The sequence below is a fragment of the Bombyx mori genome, chromosome 11 (genome assembly GCF_030269925.1).
Source record: "Bombyx mori chromosome 11, ASM3026992v2".
Classification (NCBI taxonomy): domain Eukaryota; kingdom Metazoa; phylum Arthropoda; class Insecta; order Lepidoptera; family Bombycidae; genus Bombyx; species Bombyx mori.
Window position 1 is genome coordinate 18,608,012 of NC_085117.1, and position 22,651 is coordinate 18,630,662.

General features: G+C 39.3%; 2 protein-coding genes across 2 annotated transcripts in view; one reads left to right on the top strand and one right to left on the bottom strand.

Annotated features, from left to right (window-relative positions):
• Positions 1–22,651, bottom strand: part of LOC101736905 (uncharacterized) — a 55,238-nt gene that overhangs the window by 21,926 nt on the left and 10,661 nt on the right. The window contains exons 4-20 of the mRNA XM_012696118.4: positions 20,285–20,504; positions 19,469–19,677; positions 17,720–17,868; positions 16,817–16,991; positions 15,926–16,016; positions 15,241–15,409; positions 13,761–13,830; positions 12,424–12,556; positions 11,829–11,938; positions 11,125–11,241; positions 10,398–10,594; positions 9,072–9,205; positions 8,373–8,524; positions 7,663–7,811; positions 6,395–6,602; positions 5,345–5,495; positions 4,158–4,366 (exon numbers count right to left, since the gene is read on the bottom strand). Coding sequence (XP_012551572.3) covers positions 4,158–4,366; positions 5,345–5,495; positions 6,395–6,602; positions 7,663–7,811; positions 8,373–8,524; positions 9,072–9,205; positions 10,398–10,594; positions 11,125–11,241; positions 11,829–11,938; positions 12,424–12,556; positions 13,761–13,830; positions 15,241–15,409; positions 15,926–16,016; positions 16,817–16,991; positions 17,720–17,868; positions 19,469–19,677; positions 20,285–20,504 — 2,643 coding nt within the window. The remainder of the gene's footprint in view (positions 1–4,157; positions 4,367–5,344; positions 5,496–6,394; positions 6,603–7,662; positions 7,812–8,372; positions 8,525–9,071; positions 9,206–10,397; positions 10,595–11,124; positions 11,242–11,828; positions 11,939–12,423; positions 12,557–13,760; positions 13,831–15,240; positions 15,410–15,925; positions 16,017–16,816; positions 16,992–17,719; positions 17,869–19,468; positions 19,678–20,284; positions 20,505–22,651) is intronic.
• On the top strand, positions 97–1,874 carry LOC101737703 (glycine cleavage system H protein, mitochondrial). The gene is made up of 2 exons (XM_062671276.1): positions 97–323; positions 1,259–1,874. Exon 2 carries the CDS (start codon positions 1,264–1,266, stop codon positions 1,765–1,767), a length of 504 nt encoding a protein of 167 aa, XP_062527260.1. The 5' UTR covers positions 97–323; positions 1,259–1,263; the 3' UTR covers positions 1,768–1,874.

Below are 22,651 nucleotides of genomic sequence, written 5' to 3' on the forward strand. Positions count from 1 at the left end.
CTAAGCAGTGACATTTTTCATTTCACTCCACATTATCATTTTTCATAAAATTAAGAATTTAAATTAAAATGAAACATGACTTAAGAGTCTTAGTTACCAGGTCATAAATAAGATCCTTTAAAAAAAATAAGCAGCTGACAAATGTCAAATTTCAAAAGGAATAATAAAGATAACCTCATTTTATTTGAATTGCTTTAATTTTTAATTCTATTAAAAAGCACACCCATAGATTATACACTTAATATATTCGAAGCACACCTAAAATTCCAGATTACATTTAGATACCAAAGTATTCGATTTGTGATCTACAAAAAATACTGACAGTGAGTTTAATAATTATTTTTGTTTTAATTTTTTCTCATAAAAAACTATATTTTCATCTTAGTTAAGAGTCAACAAATACAGATCAAAATCGCTCTCGATTTATCAAAACGCAGAATTTCTCAATTGTAGTTTTTAAGAATTTTTTTTTCTTTTTTTTTTGTTGCCCTTGTAGGCAGACGAGCATACGGCCCACCTGATGGTGAGTGGTTACCGTTGCCCATGGACTTCAGCAATGCCAGGGGCAGAGCCAAGCCGCTGCCTACCGCAAATGTAGATAGTACCAGATTAGAAGTTAGTGGAATATATTTTCAGTCTCAATTAAGGCTTTATTACACTTTATCATCTATACATGATTTTATGGTTACTAAGAATTTTAATGGTTAATGAGAGCTCAGCAAGAAAACTGTCATTTTATTTTGAATCGAAATCTCAATTTTCTTGTACTAAATGGATATATCAAACAAAACAAAATCACATCTACCTGCAAATCCAGTGCAGGATTGAAGCAAATTTATGAAATTAATTTAAAATATGAAATTTGCAATGACATGTTTATCCTATAATTTGTTTTATCATAATAATCATGGTTTCCTATGTCATTTGGCCATTATATCAGTACATAATACATACTGATTACATGCTATTAACATACTTTCAGTCATATTAATAATTGTATTGATAAATAAAATCATTTCTCATCCTACATCCTACATTATCTAAAATGGTTACTTTGACAGTTTTTTATTAGCTTCATATATGTTTTGTCTGAAGATTGTTGCATTGTCTTTTTGTATTAATTTTTGTAATAATTGTGTTTTATTATATTTTTATTTATGTCATTTAACTACTAGTACAACACTAAAAGTATTTTATTTTAATTTTTTTTAAGGGATTTTATGACCTGGTAACTAAGAATTTTATTTACATCTTTCAGATAAAATGGCAATACAGAGATGCTTATTACAAATAGTGAAAACTTACAAATTAAGGCATCATTTACAGTCAAACATCAGACAAACATACTGTATGTTATGCCTGAAGTACAGCACAGGTGGATCATCAAGGAAATATACTGATAGACATGAATGGGTTACAATAGACAAAGATATAGGTACAGTTGGGGTTAGCGAATATGCCCAAGAATCTCTTGGTGATGTTGTTTTTGCACAGCTGCCAGACCCCGGAACAGACCTTAAAGCTGGTGATGAGTGCGGTGCCTTAGAAAGTGTGAAAGCTGCTAGTGAAATCTATTCTCCATTATCTGGTACTGTTACGGAGAAAAATAAAGATGTAGAAGACAAACCCGCACTAATAAATACATCTTGTTATGACAAAGGATGGTTGTTTAGGTTGAAAATAATTAAGCAAAGCGAGATAAATGATCTCATGACTGAAGAAGAGTACAAGAAATTTTTGGAAACAGATGCTGAGAAACCAGAATAATTTAAGTTGAATTAGATAGAGGCTATTTATTTCAAATGTTGAATCTTTGTTTTTTAATAATTAAGGGGACAAATAAATGTTAAAAATATATTTCTTTTTAAATTGAATATTCTTCTTATTTTGCTTCACTTGATCCAACAAGTATGTAAAAAATAAGTAATGATAAATTAAAAAAGCCATTATAAATTTTAATACTATATTTCAGAGTAAAAAAACACAGTAGTGCATAATATTTATTAGTGCACTTTAATACAAAATACAATTGGTAAATACAGGTCCACAAAACTTTGGTATTACATTTAAGTGTAGATAACTTTAATGACCAAAAAACCCTAATTGACAAAATTTGAGGAGTTTCAGAATAAAAATTGATACCTTATTAACATTTTGAATTTTTTTTTGTAATTGGTATAATAACATTCCATACATATCAATAGCCACCTTGATTCAAATTTTTCAAAAGATTGGTCAGAACATTAATATTTCCAACACCAATAAACTGATAGATTTTGTTTTTAATTTAATTAGAAATCTTTAGACTTGAATATTGTTTTTAATTGTCTAAAAATATATCACATATATTTTGATTTATCAGATTTTTCCGACACTCGTCTTTTAATATTAAAAAAATTGTCTCAGAGTATAACTGCTCGACTCGTCACTAAAAAAATATTTTAATTTATTCATTATGTACTGTTATTTTGACTAATTTTCGGGCAAATAAATTCCAGGAAAGAGGGTAGAGGTAAGCATCACTCCGTCTAAAGTGTCCGTCGAACACGAGCAGGTGGCGCCACTGTAGCGAGTGGTGTAATTTAAAAAATGACGCAAAACTATATTACAGAAAATTAATCAACTCAGTCCGCTTCACTTGGTACAGCTGATACCTTGATATCGTACTTCTTGCTGCGCCATTTTGGTTGGTTTTTGAGTTTGATTTGCTGCTTACGACTGGACACTTTTTCAACCTTTGTCTCTTTACCTCTACCCTCCATTATGCAAACATAAAATTTTTTAGTATTATTTTGACACATTTTCCCCTGGTAACAATGAATCACAAAAACATCGATTTACGCCAAACACTTTAACTAAAATTCTTAAGACTAGACAACATATAAAACACATGCATTACTTAAAAATAATAATAAATTCTTATTCAGTAAAAAAAAACCTTATTTATATACTTTTTATGTGTTTATTGGCAGATTTCAGCTGTTATTATATGATTGTGTTCTTGTTAGTACGTGATTAATTAGGAAGATAGAAAGGGAAGATTTAAACTTCTGCGTATAAATTGTACTACTGATTTTCCGGATTTATCCTTGGTTGGACTAAATTTTTGTTGAAAATTTGTGCTTTGTCTGCTTGTACTAATTTTTGTCTCATGAATTTCTGATACATATTACACTACATTAAACTCTAACTTGGGGGCATTGTGCGTGAAATGTACAATGTTAATAGAACACATGAAAACAGCACAGAATAAACTATAGTTTATACTTTATAGTATAATAAAAAAAAAAAGATGAAGAGTTTATTATCACTTTGCTATAATTAGAAATATCGCACCTTTAGAATTGAAGTGGCTTAATTTTTTTTTTAAGTAAATTAGTTTTATACTTTGTACGATTTAAAAACATGTACTTTATCAGTTTAATAATTAAACAATACCTTCCATTCTAGAAAAGGACAAAATACTCTTTCCGTCTCTTTTAAATCAAGCGAATATATACCTTAAAATATTAAAATCGAAAAACCTAAAAAAAATATTATTCAATTACATTTGTGGTGTTTAGCAAAACACAAGAATTTTGAATTAAGCCACTTCAACTCAAACCGTGCGATATCCTTATTTTATAGACATGAATGTAGTAATACTTTTTCACAATGCCGGCAGAGATTTTCAGGATCAATATAGGTGTAATAAATGAAAAATGCTTTGTAAAGAACCTACATTTTTCTAAAAGATGATTCAATACGAATTCATATTGAAATATTAAATTTGTTGATTTACAAAATCTAGCATTAACATGCAGTTTTTTTTTCCAAATCATTAACCTCTTTACTTTACCACAATTTACAGTTATGGACATTTTTAATTGCAAAGAGAATACCAACGGCCAGTGCCGTAATATCTTTCTACATTGTAAAATGGGAAGTTTATCAAACCTGCTGTTTTTCTTGTTTTATACGACCACAGGAATGATATTCGCAAAACTTCATCCTGACAGCACTTAGGCTATAACATGTAATTCACACAACGGTAAAGTTGATTGTTTAATGAACATACCTCAATTTTTTCTCGATGCCCCGGTCCTGTTCAAATATTTCTCATCGTATGACCATCTGACGTTGAATGGTTTCTCTAATGACAAATTAATCATAATGGACAACACTTTGTTCTTCTTGTAGTACGTGAACGAGCAGGGGGACACGCACGGCATTCCGTTGATCAGAACTTGCTTGACGGGGGGCTGATTGAGAATTGACAGCTGGTTGAACAGCGGAACTCCATATCCCCACCATTTCACATGTGATTGGATTTCAGTGCCGTTCAGTGAAAATTCTATGTAACTGTATTTCTTCTCTTCGTAGGTGTCTGCAAAATTTTATTTAATCGTGAACAAAACTAAGATTCAATATTAAAAACCTAGACTCATACTTCAATTATATTCAATCTGTATTAAATAACTTTCTGAATACATTAAACTTTTTCTTCATATATGCTATGCTATTGTTGTCTTAAAGCAATTTTTTTTATTACCCTTGTAGGCAGACGAGCATACGGCCCACCTGATGGTAAGTGGTTACCGTCACTCGTGAACCGCAATGCCAGCGGCAGAGCCAAGTAATTAACAATTATTTGAAGCAATTTGTGCAGGATCACTTTTATTCGCTTTAGATTTAAGCGCCGGCAATATCAATGGCACAGAAACTTGAAAACAGCGTGTTAAGATACAAAACACCAAGTGATCTTATTATCAGAAAGATCGATGCCTTTGAAATGTGGGTGTGGCGGAGGATGATACGAATACCGTGGACTGCCATGAGAAATAACGAGTCCATTCTAAGGGAGCTAGACGTTCGAAAAAGGCTCTCTTCCATCTGCCGGGAACGTGTTATGGGCTTCTTCGGACACATCATGCGGTCTTCCAGACATGAATTAGAGAAGCTCATAATTGCGGGTCGCATAGAGTGCAAGCGCGCCGTGGGCAAAACACCAGCCAGATGGTCAGATCTGGCAAGAGAAGCACTTGGTGATAGTCTGTACCATGCGGTCTGGACACAGTGGAACACAGTGGAAGGACGTCATATGTGGTCGCGATCCTCAGTAGTGAGGGAACGATATAGAATAAGAAGAACTAGTGGTCCCGTAGTAGTCGAAATTCGACTATAATTAATTGAAATTGTAAATTTGTATATTATTATGATTGTATTATATACTTCTATAATCACAAATTTCGCTAAGACTACAATATAAAAAATATTAAGAAAGACAAACAATATTTAATCTCAATATGACCACAGGCTAGTTCTGTATGCAATGCAACTGTGTGGTGCGGAGGCGGCTACTCACGCAGGCTGTCGCCGTCGTCCCAGTAGAGGCGTCCGCTTGCGGCGGCGGCTGCGTCGGGCGCCGCGAGCAGCTGCAGCGGCGCGCTGCGGGCCGAGCCGGTGCTGACGGGCCCGCGCGCCGCCGGCTCCTGCAGCACCACCACGCCGCCGCCCTGTCGCGCACACACACACTCAGTAGGGTAAAACCACCAGTATTTGACACTGCACCAATAGCTGATACTTTGACGAACATTTTATTTTAATTTTTTTAGTCTTTATTAGAGCCATACACCTATTACGTTAAGTCAGCTGCGAAGAAAATTAAATATTAAGAAAAAAAAAGGAGAACAACGATCGAGATGATGTCAGAGGTATAGTATACATATCCAGTAACACCAGTACAAACTAACGTGGTGTCATAAACAACATCACTAGTTACCGCGTTTTTTTTATTGCTTAGACGAGTGGACGAGCTCACAGCCCACCTGGTGTTAAGTGGTTACTGGAGCCCGTAGACATCTACAACGTAAATACGCCACCCACCTTGAGATATAAGTTCTAAGGTCTCAAGTATAGTTACAACGGCTGCCCCACCCTTCAAACCGAAACGCATTACTGTTTCACGGCAGAAATAGGCAGGGTGGTGATACCCACCCGCGCGGACTCACAAGAGGTCCTACCACTGGTAAAAATTCAATAAACTTGCTCTCTTCTGCCAACATGTAAGCTGTCAGAGCCGTCAGCTCGTCAGGGCAAACGTACCGATATGGTTTACCCGCGATGAGTTCCACCACTCCTGATGCAGCGTCGGATCGGTAACTATTAACCGTTAAAATCTAACAGCATTTCGTCACGCACAAGAGCACAATCGACTCTGCGAACTGTGGCGGGTAGCCATCATACAACGCAAGATATTTGACAGATGCCTGAATCTCGCTTACGACATTTTCAAGATAAGCTCGCATTTATACAAGTTCCGAACAACAACATTTGGACCGGCGGTCTACCGAGCAAATGTCACCCGCTCGGTGGAAGATCTTCCCTTTGTCGTATACCTATAAAACAAACTCACCTTAATAGAGACAGTGTCGTTGTGCAAGACTTCGGCCCAATCGTTGGTGGCGATGTGTCGGCCCGTCGCCAGGCTGTACCAGCCCTGCGCGCCGGGGAACAGGGCGCGGGCGCGGTCCGTGCCGGGCTCCAGCACCGGCGCGACCATCACGTGCGGCCCGACCATGAACTGGGTGTCGATGTCATGTAGCTCAGACATCTCGGGAAATCTGCGACATTCGTTGCTGTTACTTACAATATACTATTGTTTGTGTTGGCGGGAGTGATGTATTAGTTACGTTTATAAAAATGATCAAGGGCATCCTCCACGTTAGTAATAGATTAGTAGTGTAATTGTTTAATTTTACATTGTGAATAAAATGATTTCCTTACATTATAAGTTACATTAGTTTTCGTTATCGTGTTGTTTAGTCGTATAATTGTAAGGAATGTTGTTGTACAAATTCAGCACTATGTCTTGTTTTGTCGTGCGCACATAACTTATGTTGCAAGCCCGATTTTGTTTCTTTTTACTTGTGTTTTTTATGTATCTTTTTAGCTTGTAATGTGTATTGTGAGCCTAATAAATAAATTACATTCTACAGAACCAAAGTTCATTTCAATTTCATCGTATACCGACATCGTCGGGCATTATTCTATTGCCATTGATTGTGGTACACAGGTTGAGAAATTAAGTTTTTACAATTTTAATATCAACGTGTGCATAAACAAATCATGGACTTTTTTAAAAAGCTAAAAGCTTTTGTAAAAGCTAACTCAAATTTCTATGGAGTTGGAACAACGCAGCAAACGTAGGCAAACGTTTTAACCCCATACGAATTTGAGTTAACTTTTACGCTATCGAGAACGTTAAAAAACTCGCACTAAGCACACTGGTAACGTTAAGTACATTTACTAAAACAAACGTAGCGGTGTATAGTTTTGTACGTTTTACATTGCGGGTTTACAATGTTTCGTCGCTAAAACGACGCTTAAGATTATCAAATGAATATTGTTTCCCGGTTTTGTTAGTATAAAGGTACGATTTCACATAGTGCTGCGTCTACTGTCCGCGCCGCCCGCACCGATCGCCGGCATTTATGAGCAAAAAATACAAAGCAAAATAAAATCCATTGCGTGTGGTGCGAGCGGCGCGGACCAATGACTGATGAATTGATGAAAATTGATGAAATGAATATGAATGATGAATTGAAAATTGATGAAATGAATGATTGATGAAATTGATGAAACGAATGATGATGATGAAGAATGAACTCGTCTAAGGCTTACTCGAAGAGCAGCGGGCGCACGACGGTGTCGCCGAGCACGTGCGCGCGCCAGAACAGCGTGTAGTAGTAGGGCAGCAGCTTGTAGCGCGTGCGCAGCGCGGCGCGGCTCGCCTGCACCACCGCCGGGCCCAGGCTCGCGGGGTCTTGCGGCTGCAATTGTACTCAGCTGTGAGACTACGACCCACAAGCCGCCACCCACCTTGTGACATGAGGCCGAAGTCTCATTGGTGGCATCAAGAGTGATATAAATAGACGGGACGGTGGTACTCACCCGTGCGGGCTTCTACCACTACTAGTTTCAACTTCCATTCTTGATATTCAATACGTAATTTTCTTGTTATAAATGTTGGAACTACTAAAGTCACTTCTGACTAAGAAAGTGTAGTTATATTTAATTTTCATGACTTCGACGATCATTCGCACGCGTAACACGTTGATATGTTAATTTTTTTTATGATAGGCAGCGGCTTTGCTCTGCCCCTGGCATTGCTGAAGCCCATGGGCGATGGTAACCACTCACCATCAGGTGAGCTGTATACTCGTCTGTCTACAAAGGCAGAAGGTCTCCCTAAACCACCTTCGACAATATAGATCATTAATTCATTAACAATAATTAACACAGGAACGAATAAATTAAAGGTATAAACTTGAATGAAGTGAAACTTCTTACACTTCTCACAGAGAAGTGTCTCTTCGGAAGGGAATACTGACAATGGCTGTATCGGTGTTATGATTCCTCGAGAAGGGGTAGAAGGCTCCGAGCTGCATCCAGCGCGTGCAGAGCTCCACGTTGGTGTCGCCGTTGAAGCCGCAGATGTCGGCACCCATCATGGGGACTCCGAACAGACTGAAGCTCAGCAGCTCTGCGGCACGCGACACGCCTCCGTCAATCATCAACGAACATCCAGACGGACATTATCAATATATTTAGATAAAATAATGCTATGTGAATCGGCTGATTTGGGGTCAGCGATCTCATAAGACGGGCTACCGTCAATTTAAGCAGCAAATACGATTAGTATCCACGTATATGCTGGGCTGATCATTTCTTGCTTATGTTAATGTAATCTTATAGTATCTCTAACACCATCTGAATAATTTATAACAAAAAAGATAATGTTTCATACTTTTTCAATTAAATATTGAAAGCGAGTACAACATCTATTTCATAAGGACGTTTTGAACAAAGCAAGGACAATGAGCTTTAAGTTTCACATGTGTACTTAGTAGAGGGAGAGGAAGAGGTAGATCTAAGAAAAAGTGGGTGGATTGCGTGAAGGACGATATGCGTAAGAGGGGAGTGAGCGAAGAAATGGTTTAAGAAAGAGTGTGGAAGGAGAAAACATGTTGCGCCGGCCCGTGGTGACTGGGAGAAGGGCAGGAGAATGATGATGACCATGTTGTATTTACCCGGTATGGACATCTTCATATCGTGCCACTGGCTGCTGATGTCCCCGCTCCAGTGGCCCGCGTACCTCCCCAGTCCAACGAACGACGCACGGCTTATGATGAACGGACGCTTCCCTCTGATCTCTTGCAAGGCACTGTCGGGGTTCAAGTTATTCACTTTAGTGTACATTACTGGTTCGATTCAGAGATCCGGTTGTCATCACGTAACTATTGTCCTGAGGTAGTTTTAAGCTGAGACTTAAAAGAGACTTAGAGAGCTAGACGACAGCAGCTCTTAAGCTGCTGTCATCTAGCTCTCTAGAAGACAGCAGCTTAAAAGCTGTGGTATTACACGAAACCTATAGGTTTTAGTACCGTCCAGTAGTTTCAAAAAAATAATCGTTATAGCGATTGTTACCGCGGGGCCCAGATGGGCTTCAGTAATTATTGAATACATGAGTGGATGAAGGGGATATGATACAATTTGTTAATTTTGAGAAAACGAGCAATAAATTTTTGTACTCGCACTTTTGAAGTGAAACTTCTAATGCGACTTCCAACAAGGTTGCGTTCAACGTTTAACGCTACCGTACTAGAAAGAGACAGAGCGAGAGTGAGCGTAGTTTACCTGTTACATGCCAGCGCGAGCGTTAGCAACGAGTAGCATCCGATATTTAAATGAAGTATTTAAAAATTATATACATTTATTTTTATCTATAATTTAAAATATAAATAATATAAATATTGAAGATGTCGCATCTCTTATACACAGCATTATTTGTTACACGAGCAATCTGATTTAAGGATGAAAAATGAAGAAAACTAATACTACACAAAGATAAAGAAGTTTCGCTTCATTCAAGTGCACCAAGTTGCTCGCGCACTGTTTTTTCTTTGTAAATAACTCCTTCATCACATTCAATTTCTAAAAATAGCCTTTAAACCCGGAACTTTAAGATCTAATATGGTTTATACCATATAACACCTTCATTCAATGTAACAACTTAAAAATCTTAAAAACGGTACTTAACTCTTTTTTTTTTATTGCTTAGATGGGTGGACGATCTCACAGCCCACCTGGTGTTCAGTGATTACCGGAGCCCATAAACATCTACAACGTAAATGCGCCACCCACCTTGAGATATAAGTTCTAAGGTCTCAGTATAGTTCCAACGGCTGCCCCACCCTTCAAACCGAAACGCATTACTGCTTCACGGCTGAAATAGGCAGGATGGTGTAACCTATCCGTGCGGACTCACAAGGCGTCCTACCACCAGTAACTTTAAATGTTAACCCCTTCATGCACTCGTGTCTTCTATTACTCGTAGTACGGTAAATGGGACTCACAAGTTGGTGGCCACGGCATGCATGAGCCCCACCAGGTCGTGGTAGTGCCGGTGCGGGCCGGCGTGGTGCGCGGCGTCCATGCACAGCGTGTGCGTGTGCAGCTGCGGGTCGCCGGTGCGCGGGCGGTACGGGAGCTGCTCGGGGGCGCAGGCGCCGTGCAGGGGACCGTCCTCGAAGTTCGACGGCTCGTTCATGTCCTGAAAGCGTACATCGTGTTTAGGGCACATCAATAAAATCCTCACTGGTGATGAGGCGCTGTAGCGGCTTTTGACGTGACAACGTCTTATAATTCGATGGAGCCGGCTGCGCGCACAAAATAACATGACTCATTGAGGCGTTCCATTTAAGGCTTGAAGTGCAAGCGAGAGCACGACGAGCGACAAAGAGGCACAATCGGCCTCCGCGTTCGGCAGCGTTCGACATCTGTCTCTCTCCTACTTGAGTGAGCGATGCATCCGCGTGGACAGCTGCTATACATTTACATGTTTTCGTCAAATATGAAGTTCAGTGAAAAGTGAATGTGGTGTCAATGGTGACGTTGTCACGTTCAACTATCGTCAGTAAACCGGCTTTACAGACAACCGATTTTTTTTTCTACTTATGCTGATAGCCTTGAGAGGCTATAAGTAAGTAAAATAATATCCGTTGCGTGCGATGCGTCCGGCGCGGACCAATGGACGCGCATCTTTAAGGTACGTCAGTAAAAACACATAGTTGAAACACTCACGATCCACGCTCCGTCGTACGGGACGAGTTTGTGGAAGTCCGTCATCATTTCGACCCAATACGGAGTCGAATTCGGATGAGTGAAGTCTGGATATACCGTGGACCCTTTGTTCCAGACCTGAAACGAGATGATACGAATGATGAAATATTTCTTTATTCAAACTTAGAGTCGGTGGTCTCGTTAATGTCGTGGTCGCAACCGAAGACAACACACAGAAATGCCAAGGGCGAAACTGTTCGTTTTGATTGCGGGGTAGGGACACATACTTTTTATAAACTATTTTTAGTGAAGGCTGCCCTTAAAGTTTTAGGGGATAACGACAAAAAAAATAACGATCTTTTACGGGGCTGGGGCTATCTCAGCAAACAAAAACAACAATCTGCGTCGAGCTAGTGTTACGAAACACCGTCAGATTTGGATCGCTAACAACTACAAGAGCACGAACACACGAGCGCCGTGTGACCGCGCAGCCGATAGCCCATGTCTGTATGCAGCGATGTATTTATTTTGGTTCCACCGATATAATTACGAATTTTTTTTTTTAATTATCTGTACTAGTCTGTTTATCTTCCGTACGCTTTAAGGCTAATAAGACTATTATCGAATCAAAGCTTAAAACTGCAGTTTATTTAATTTAATTGACATTTACATGAAGTTATGTGAAGATTCCAACTGACTTTATCGATATAAAATTGTATACATACTCTTCCTATAAACGGTTGATTTGAAGAATTCTTCACAAATATGTCCATTTCTATGCCTCGGTCGTAGGCTTTATACGTGCCCGGCTTTTCTGAAGCTCCAATACCAATATCTGAGGGGGAAAATGGAACTATAATTTTTTGTTGCTCTTGAAGGCCACCCATGCCAGTAGTAAAGTCAAGCCATTTAACATTCCATAGCCTGGTTTGAAGAAGGATATGTTAAAGGTCTTGGGGAACACCGCGGAGGGCATAGGGCTAAAGATGGTGGGTACATTTTTTGATGGGACCAGTTCAATTCTATGATTATTTTATTTATTTATTTATTAGGCTCACAATACACATCACAAGCTAAAAAGATACATAAAAACACAAGTAAAAAAAACAAAATCTGGCTTGCAACATAAATTATGTGCGTACGACAAAACAACACGATAACGAAAACTAATGTAACATATAATGTAAATTTTTTTTATCACAATATAATACATTAAACAATTACATTAACCTACCTATTACTAACGTGGAGGATGCCCTTGAACATTTTTCTAAACGTAACCTAACCTACAATTAAAAATATCCAACGTGCGGTACACACCAAAGATCATGACGTAGTGCATGCCCTCGGAGTGCAGCCTCTTCACGAAAGCGGGCAGCCCCGCGTACCGGGCGGCGTCCAGCGTGAAGTCGTTGCTGTGCGTCATGTAGTCGATGTCGTTCCACTGGACGTCCTGCGGGACAAGCGCGGCTGTGACGCGACCGCCCCGGCGGCGCTGCGGTTAAACTCTTCAGGGACATTGGCACGCGAGTGTACGGTTTTTTCATCTCAAATTATTCATAAATTTAATTATCTGGTGCCACACATGTGAACTTTTTTTTATGGTTCGTCCCTATGTTTTTACTTTCTTACTAATTGAAGTGTTTTTAACGTGGGTGATGCGTAGAGAGGAGATGCATGTGACTAGGAGATGTATGGAACACTGTAAGGTACAGGGAGAAGAAGTCGACCTAAGAAGACATGGATGGAGTGTGTGAATGACTATATGAAAGAGAGAGAGCAGTGAGTGTTGAAATGACGGCTGAACCCACTTCGTGGGATAAGGTGGAGACAAAAAAAAGAAGTGTTTTCAATATAAAATGAACAAAACGCAATAAAGAATAAATTCAATTCATGTTTTTGTCACTTCAAAGATTTCGTGCCTGAAGAGGTTAACGGCACCTGCCCATCGGACCGATCGAGTCGTGGATTCGATTCCCACTCAGGGTAAACATTCGAGATGACGCTATTAGTCTGTTGCTCATTATCTAGATGATTATTATTTATTTATATTATAATATTAATTATATTTGCCCCTCATTACATATTGTTTTAAAGTACACAGCGGTCCACCTGACATCAGGACGAATGTCGTGGTTGAACCGAGCAAATAAAGCGCATATCGTAAAGCATTTAAACATGGATTAACAAATACTTCGATCCGAGAGCGCGAAGGTTTGATTTAAAAAAAAGTACATAATTAAATATCGGTCCTTGAAACGTGTGCAATTTTTCAAGTTCATTGAACTTTTCATGTGTCTGTTAAATTACGTTCCGTTATACACCCATATGTATATATAGATCAGTGTGCTTAATGCGTTTGCATACGTTTGCCGCTAGGGGCGCTGTTCCAAACTGAATACGTTAACTTTTACGCTATCGAGAACGTTAAAAAACTCGCACTAAGCACACTGTTTATTAAAACACACACTTATCTGTAAGTGATACTTCTGAGGGTTTTGTCAGAGAATTTCGATAATTTAATAAAAACAATCGGATACTGATTTTTAAAAGTTACGTGATATTGCGTGCTTTGGTGCGTTCAACGAAACAAACAAACAAACAATGATTGTTGAGTACTGAACCAAACTCGTCCCAGACGTTCGGCTGATACTCACAAAGGGTATGCCAGCGTCTCTGTTCCTCTGCCACACGTCCGCCATGACGCTCAGGTTCCCGTAGTTGAACCTGCAAGTTCAGTGACGTCATCAGCTGCCGAGCCCGCGGTGCCGTGCACCGGCCACGTCGTACGACCAGCAATTGTGACAATACATCACGTTTTTGTACAAGCAACCTTCCTATAACACGGTAGATGCGTCCCTAAAAAGTCCCGTGTTGTGCGAAACCGTGTTATATGAGACTAGTACAAAAGGATTATTTATTTATTTATTTGCTTAGGGGGATGGATTACCACCTGGTGTTAAGTGGTTACTGTAGCCCATAGACATCTGCAACGTAAATGCCATACGTAATATACATAAAACTCATATAATATCATACATAAAAAGTCGTCGTGGCCTAAAGGATAAGACGTCCGGTGCATTCGTGTCGAGCGATGCACCGGTGTTCGAATCCCGCAGGCGGGTACCGATTTTTCTAATGAAATACGTACTTAACAAATGTTCACGATTGACTTCCACATTGAAGGAATAACATCGTGCAATAAAAATCAAACCCGCAAAATTATAATTTGCGTAATTACTGGTGGTAGGACCTCTTGTAAGTCCGCGCGGTTGAGTACCACCACCCTGCCTATTTCTGCTGTGAAGCAGTAATGCGTTTCGGTTCGAAGGGTGGGGCAGCCGTTGTGACTATACTGAGACCTTAGAACTATATCTCAAGGTGTGTGGCGCATTTACGTTGTAGATGTCTATGGGCTCCAGTAACCACTTAACATCAGTGGACTGTGAGCTCGTCCACTCACCTAAGCAATAAAAAACAAAAAAAATCCCATTTATTGTGTGTTCATAGTGCATAATGTAATTTCCTTAACAATTTTAAACAAAAATCTCGTAATCGTGTTGTAGAAGTACCATGTTATGTACAAGTTTTTGGTTTTGGGGAATATTTCTTTTCGTGTTACAGTGGAACCGTATTGTAAAATACCGTGTTATACGAAGATTACTTGTAATAGAATAAGGGTTACGCGTTATACGGTAATCAGAAATATACGATAGCTTCAAAGCCATAACCAACAATATAATTTAGTACCGAAAAAAAAAAACAAAAAAATTAAAGGCTGAATAAAATTAACATTAGTACTCATGGAATATTTTTGGGTTATTTATCAAGTAGCAGTAATAGGGTAGTAAAGCTGTAGATTTTGTAGCGCTGCTAATGGTAGTAGTAGCAGTAGAAGTGTAGTATGAGGCCTCGATCTCGCATTTTCGGACAACGACCTGACTTTTTATATATTAAAAGATCGCCCCGTCAAGATTTTCCATTGTACTGGTTGATGAATTTATTAGTTATTGCAGTCACATTTGTGTTTCCCGTCACCAAAACATAGCAGACAATTCGGGCTCGAAGTCTTTTAATGGAACGCTAATCAGTAAAATCCTGGAATCGTAGAATCGGGCATTGAGTGGGTTCGCTCACTTGCACAGATGGAAGCCCAGGGACCAGTAGGGCGGCATGAAGGGCCTGCCCACCAGCTCCGTGTACTGGCGGGCGACGAGCGCGGGGCTGGGGCCCGCCAGCACGAACAGCTGCAGCACGCCGCCCGTCGCGCGGTACGTGATGCCGGGGCTCGGCTGCAGCACTATGTCTGCCGACAATCAGCTCACGGTCAATATCGTCACGTAACAGTACTAGTAGTAGTAGTCTTATTTTTCCAAATGGGAAGGCAAAGGTGTCATACCATACAGCCTAATCTTTTATATATTTTTCATGACAATACCTATATGATATTTTGAAATGAAATGAAGTTGATTAATATGCAATATGACATGAAATGAAATGAGATGATATGATATGGGATTTTTTTATGAAAAATGATAGGTGGTGGTAGGACCTCTTGTGAATCCGCACGGGTAGGTACCACCACCCTGCCAATTTCTGCTGTGAAGCAGTAATGCCTTTCGGTTTGAAGGGTGGGGCAGCCATTGTAACTATACTTGAGACCTTAGAACTTATATCTCAAGGTGAGTGGCGCACTTACGTTGTAGATGTCTATGGGCTCCAGTAACCGCTTAACGCCAGGTGGGCTGTGAGCTCGTCCACCCATCTAAGCGATAAAAAAATTAAATATCAATATTATCACTAAGAATGTTCTTATACCAACCCATAGCGTTAGAATTGAGTAGAAGCGTCCCGTGACTTTGTCCGTTTTGTTCCACGGCCAGATAGAAAGGGTGCGTGCCATACAAATTAAGCTAAAAAAAACGGATTAAAAGATTAGTTGTTTATTTCTCTAGACGTGAGGGACGTAGGGTGAAAGCCTGGAATTAAAACTTTGATATGTATTAGAACAACATTTTTCAGTACACATAAAGAATTTTTTTTTTTTCATAAAAATAAACTATTCCAACTCAATTTTACACCTGTATAAACTATGGGTGATGAAGAAGCGACAGCAAAATAAGTCGGTGCCGTTAAATAAAAATGGTTATATCTTCATTCGAGAACATCAAACCTATTTTCGATGCAATACTTTCGCATAGCTTTTCTCATTACATATTATAATCCCACAGACACAGCCCACTGAGTTTCTCGCCGGATCTTCTCAGTGGGTCGCGTTTCCGATCCGGTAGTAGATTCTGCGAAGCACTGCTCTTACTAGGGCCAGTGTTAGCAACACTCCGTGTCACTTGACACTTTGAGCCCCGTGAGCTCACCTACTCGCTCGGTTACGCTGACATAACCTCTCAGGGCTACCAGCTTGTGTAGAATTAAAAAATATATATATCGACGCTTGAAAGGCAAACGTGACTAAGGGACAATGCGTGAACTTTACAGTAGACTAATTTAAAGTTTAAATAATTTTTTTTTAACGAATCTAGCTGTAGGATTAAAATGATTTTAATAGACCTAAAAAAAATTTTTTTTGCGCATTGAATATAGTTATTGCCTATAATTTATGTATAAAGCAGTTATTGTCGCTTAGTCACGTTTGCCTTTCAAGCGTCGATATCATTTTCACCAAAAGTTATCAAGATAATATCATGTGGCTCACCCCTTCCGTGGGCGCCCTGTCTCTGTTGAATATGGCAAAGGTCTGCCAGTCCATGTTGTTCATGAACCTCGCTCGCTTCTCTCCCAGGCCGAACACGTGGTCGGTGGGAAGTATTGCTGATATCTGAAGGAACTTGTCCGATAATATCAGCCCTCCCACGTCCTGGGTGTTGAAACTGTGAAGCAGTAAAGTAAACTATGATCTGAACACATGAGTGGATGAAGGGGTTAAGTGCCATTTTTAAGATTTTTGAGGTTTTACATTGAATAATGGTGTTATGTGCCTATAAACCATATTAGACCTTAAAACTTCGGCTTTAAAAGGTATTTTTATAAATTGCTTATAGATTAGGGAGTTATGTACGAAGAAAAAGTACAAGTAACAAAAGTTTGTTACCCGTTTTCTCAAAATTAACAAATTGTATCATATCCCCTTCATCCACTCATGTCTTCATTTATTTTAAACAACATTTTGTAGAGATGTATAGTTGTGTGTGTGCGATTAGTCCGAATAGATGATCGTACATTGGTACAATCTTGCCTAGGCAATGATTCAGTTACAATTAGTGATAGTTCACACATCCACTGGCTCCCAGCACCGAACATGCCAAGTTACTAGCATGTTTACTGGTGGTAGGACCTCTTGTGAGTCCGCGCGGGTAGATACCACCGCCCTGCCTATTTTTGCCGTGAAGCAGTAATGCGTTTCGCTTTGAAGGGTGGGGCAGCCGTTGTATCTGTAATGAGACCTTAGAACTGATATCTCAAGGTGAGTAGCACATTAACGTCGTAGATGTCTATAGGCTCCAGTAACCTCTTAACACCAGGCGGGATGTGAGCTCATCCACCCATCTAAGCAATAAAAAAAAGTCCTGCAAGTACAAGAAGATGGTTCAACACTCACATGACAACATCATCAGAATTCCTTATCACTTTGAACCCTATCTTCGAGCCTTCCAAGACAACTCTGTATTTCATATCCGTCAGGGTCTTGGAGCCCATCGATATTTCTGGGTAGGGTGGTTCGAATCGGTTGTTTTCCGCATCATATATCTGAAATAAAAATTATAAAATACATACATACGTGTCCCAAAATACAACGATAAGCAGGTATGGTCTGGTCAATAACTACATCTAATCTATATCGTTCCCTCACTAATGAGGATTGCGACCACATGTGACGTTCCTCCACTGTGTTCGATCATGGTGGCACGGACCGCATGGTACAGACTACCACCAAGTGCTTCCCTTACTAGATCTGACCATCTGGCCCACGGCTCGCTTGCCCTCTATACGACCCGCAATTATGAGCTTCTCTAATCCGCATGATGTGTCCGAAAAAGCTCATAACATGTTCCCGGCAGATGGAAGAGAGCCTTTTTCGGATGTTTAACTGCCTTAGGATGGACTCGTTATTTCTCATGGCAGTCCACGGTATTCGTAGCATCCTCCGCCACACTCACGTTCAAAAGGCATCGATCTTTTTGATATCCCGGCTTTTCATGCACATATTACATACCCATGGAAAAACAATAAAAAAAATCCAGAACATTTTATTTCAAAGTTAAATTTTTGAAAAACGTTGTAATTTGATACCCTACACCCTATGATTAGATACTGTGGTTACAAATGTGAACGAATTGCAGACCCAATTGTAACCACTTTTACGGTTTAATCTCGCGTTCTTACTGTCATTACATTATTACCGACGTTTTGAATATTTTAATTTTCGTGGTCATGGGAGACTAAGATATATTTCGTCCACATTTAAATATTGTGCTACTTAATTGTATGATAAGTTTCGTTTATTGTAAAATTTGTGTACAGTTTTATTAGTTTTGTAATATGTATTTGCTAGTCCGCAATGTATAGCGTACAAAATTCCGCGGGGAACCTCCATGCATAGTGGCTGCGTATAATGGGTGTAACCTACTAAATCATATTTTATCGGCTTACAAATTACTACTTAAAATTATTGAATTACTCTCAAAAGAAGTAAAAGCCATTTTTTGACGTTCTTATAGCATTATGGAATCACCGAGCAATCACCGAAGCCGATCCAACCCACTGCCTATTTATAGAGAACTAACTAGTAGTCTCCCGGTAGTCGAAATTCGACTATAATTAATTGAAATTATAAGTTTGAACATTATTACGGTTCTATTGTCAAAGACTATTATACTTCTATAATCACAGATTACGCCCAGACTACACTATAGACAAATATTAATAAAGACAAACAATATTAATCTATTCTCAACTTGACTACAGATTTTAAACAATAACAAAAGTTTGACAATAAATAAATTTGTTTATGCGTGTGTGTTTGTGTGTGTGTAATGTTTTTATTACTGATTTAATGTATTTTCAATGCAAAATATGAAAAAAATATTAACATTCTGCACTCCTTCTCGATATTCTTTAAAAGTGTGGGAAATTTCATACTCGTCCGTCCACACAATTTTCGTAAAAAGCAGTACAAAGTTTTTGCTTCAGGTATTAATACACGAGGTATGATAGGCAGCGGCTTGGCTCTGCCCCTGGCATTGCTGAAGTCCATGGGCGACGGTAACCACTCACCATCAGGTGGGCCGTATGCCCGTCTGCCTACAAAGGCAATAAAAAAAAAGAGTATAGATAAAGAAACACCGACCTTAATCTGTAAAATTTCATCGGACATGTATTTAAAATCCATTCGGACTAGTTCAAAGTCATCCGGATAACCGGAGGGTCGAGCCTTCTCGTAGAACACGGTCATGGAGTGCTTGTCCTCGGTCATGTTCACGAAACGGAACGTGTCGTACTGCGACGGGTAGTAGCAGTACGGAGCGCCCTTCATCTGTGTAACCTTCCAGCAGCAACCTGTGAAGACATTATTTTACTGGTGGTAGGACGTCTTGTGAGTCCGCGCGGGTAGGTACCACCACCCCGTCTATTTCTGCCGTGAAGCAATAATGCGTTTCGGTTTGAAGGGCGGGGTGGCCGTTGTACTGTTTTTTTTCCTACTTATCCTGATGGTCTTGAGAGGCTATTTCAGCTTCACCATAACGTGTAAGTGAGCTCACGGGGCTTAAACCGGGAGTGTTGCTAACACTGGCTTTAGCAAGAGCAGTGCTTCGCTGAATCTACCACCGGATCGGAAACGCGACCCACTGAGAAAATCCGACGAGAAAGTCACTGGGCTGTGTCTATGGGTTAATTTACTCATCAATTTCCTTCGTCGCAAGCGACAGGGTTCGGCGAGGACAATGTACTATTAAAAGTGAAACTTCACAACTCATGTCACTCAAGATCATCTCACTCAAGATGAGTGGCGGATATTTACGTTGTAGATGTCTATGGGCTCCGATAACCACTTAACACCAAGCGGGCCATGAGCTCGTCCACCCATGTAAACAATAAAAAAAAAGGTTCAAACACCGGGAGCCCCAGAACCTGTTGAATATCGGCGTATACAATAATGACTCACCTCGTTTGACGCAGTTCTCCTCATTGATGTCGCCTTGAGGGTAGCAGTCGAACTTCATATTGTCCGCGACGAGCGCGCATAGCTCGCGCAAGACTGCGGCCGGACGTTCCACGTACACGTTTTTCTTACTGAATTCCTTCTTCTTAGCCTCAGTTCCGTTGCTTCTGTTTTTGGTGCTCAAGTTGTTGTGGTCGTGGTACCTGTATTCGGGTATCACCTGCTGCAAACCACAAATGCGTCCAGAGACTTAAAAATGTCAGCGGCGTTGAAGGATTCCAAACCAATTTAAAACGTATAGCTTTCATAACAATGCCCATACGAAGGGGTCGAAATTAGGCTATTCTAGAGTGTAACATTTTGACGATATTTGTGACATTGCAGCACTGCTGAGAAGGCAGACTCTTACATTTTAGAAGTTTTATCAAAACCCGTACATGCAATATGATGGAAGTCACCATATTAGATATCTCTATCTATATTAGGTCTTTACCTACGAAAATTTGGTATTTACTTCTGAATTCATCGAAACTTGCATCCACAGTATCTGTGTCAGCCAAAGCAGTAGCCATTTTTCAATGCCCTTCTTAAAGAAGTGCGGTATATGGGAGCCAACAAACTTGTGAGATATCAAACCAATTCATAAACGCATTCGATACCTGTAATTCTAAAATGTAGCTATCTCGCTCTTAACTCAACTCCCGTCTTGTCTTTTCCTAACAGTGTTCGGTTAAGTGTGCGCTCCTATATTAAATAATACTTATTAGTTAATTAAGTGTTTTAATCCATATATGAAAGTGGCGACGAGGATTCTAACCGAGAAAAGCAAGTACAAATTAATAAATCAAGTTCATACACTAAATAATTATAGCATTTTAATAAATAAAAATTTCAACAAGGCTTCAGTGTGAACTTAGTTGTGAACGATATTGAGCCGCCATGATCTAAAGGCAGTTTTAATATCTATGTACCCTCAAATTTAAAATACAATGTGTTAAACTAACGCGTGATTAACTTCAAGGATATCTACCTTCGATAAGCAATAATCAAATTACATTATTAATTCATGTCGAAAATAGAAGAAAAAAACGACGATCTAGACTATTACGACATAGAAAACTCGGATCTTGAACAACCTGATATAGTGACGCTAGTTAAACAAGGCAAACGCACATTTATATACAAGTGTAACAAACAACAACTACAAAATATTCTTGAGAGTGAAAACGTAACTTATAAATCGGAAGCAACACTTGATCAACTACGAAAATTAACGAGTGATTACTATAAATTAAAAGAAACTAACAAAAATAGTGCTCAGTTATCAGCCAACATGTCACTTATATCAAATTTGAAATCCTTTGATGGAGAAAAGTGGTCAGTGTTCCAGGAACAGTTAGACTGTTTCTTTATCGTTAATGAAGTGTCCGATGAAAAAAAAGTACCACTATTAATCACTAAATTAGCACCCAAAGTTTATGAAGTCCTCTCTTATTTATGTAAACCAAAAAAACCACAGGAACTAAAATTTGACCAACTTTGTTTCAAGTTAGCAGCAAAATATGATCAAAAACTACCATCAGCCATTGAAAGAGCAAATTTCAGACAGCGGAACCAGGCACCGAATGAAAAAGTAGAAGATTACGTCTTGGAACTGAGGAAACTTGCTGCAAAATGTAACTTCAAAGATATGGATGACCAAGTCAAAGAGAAACTAATGGACGGAGTGTTCTCAAAAATGATAAAGTTTGAATTGATGAAGAGTGCTGGTGATGCAACACTAGAAAGGTGTATTGAATTAGCCCGCACTGTTGAAGCAGCAATATTACAAGCAAACGGGGCCACAAATGAAGTTTCGGAAATATTTGTCTACAAATCAACCAATAAAACACCACAACAGCAAAGAAATACCTACCAACAAAAAAATCAATGTTACTGCTGCGGAAAATGGAACCACCTAAAGCGGGACTGCAGACTCAACAGAAAATATTGCTCTGAATGTGGAATTCAAGGACATATCTTCAGAATGTGTCCCAAGAAGCAAAGAAAAGTAAATGTTCTGCAGGAAGATAACCAACAAAAGGATAAAAATACAGATAATGAACCCACTGAGTTTGAACCAAAATATTATGAAACATATGCATGTAACACTGTGAGTAAAATACCACCTTACTACATAACCATAAAAATGGAGGAGTGTAAGCTACCATTTCAACTAGACACAGGCTCAGAAGTGACAGTAATCACGGAAAATGACAAAAATGACATTTTAATAAACCACGTACTGCAAGATTGTGACATAATATTTAAAAATTTCGATCAATCCACAACAAGGCCACTAGGCATAGTTCATAATATATCTGTAGAATA

Bases quoted from the DNA above. Each gene is read 5' to 3' on its own strand.
- LOC101737703 (XM_062671276.1), top strand. From the start codon at position 1,264: ATGGCAATACAGAGATGCTTATTACAAATAGTGAAAACTTACAAATTA.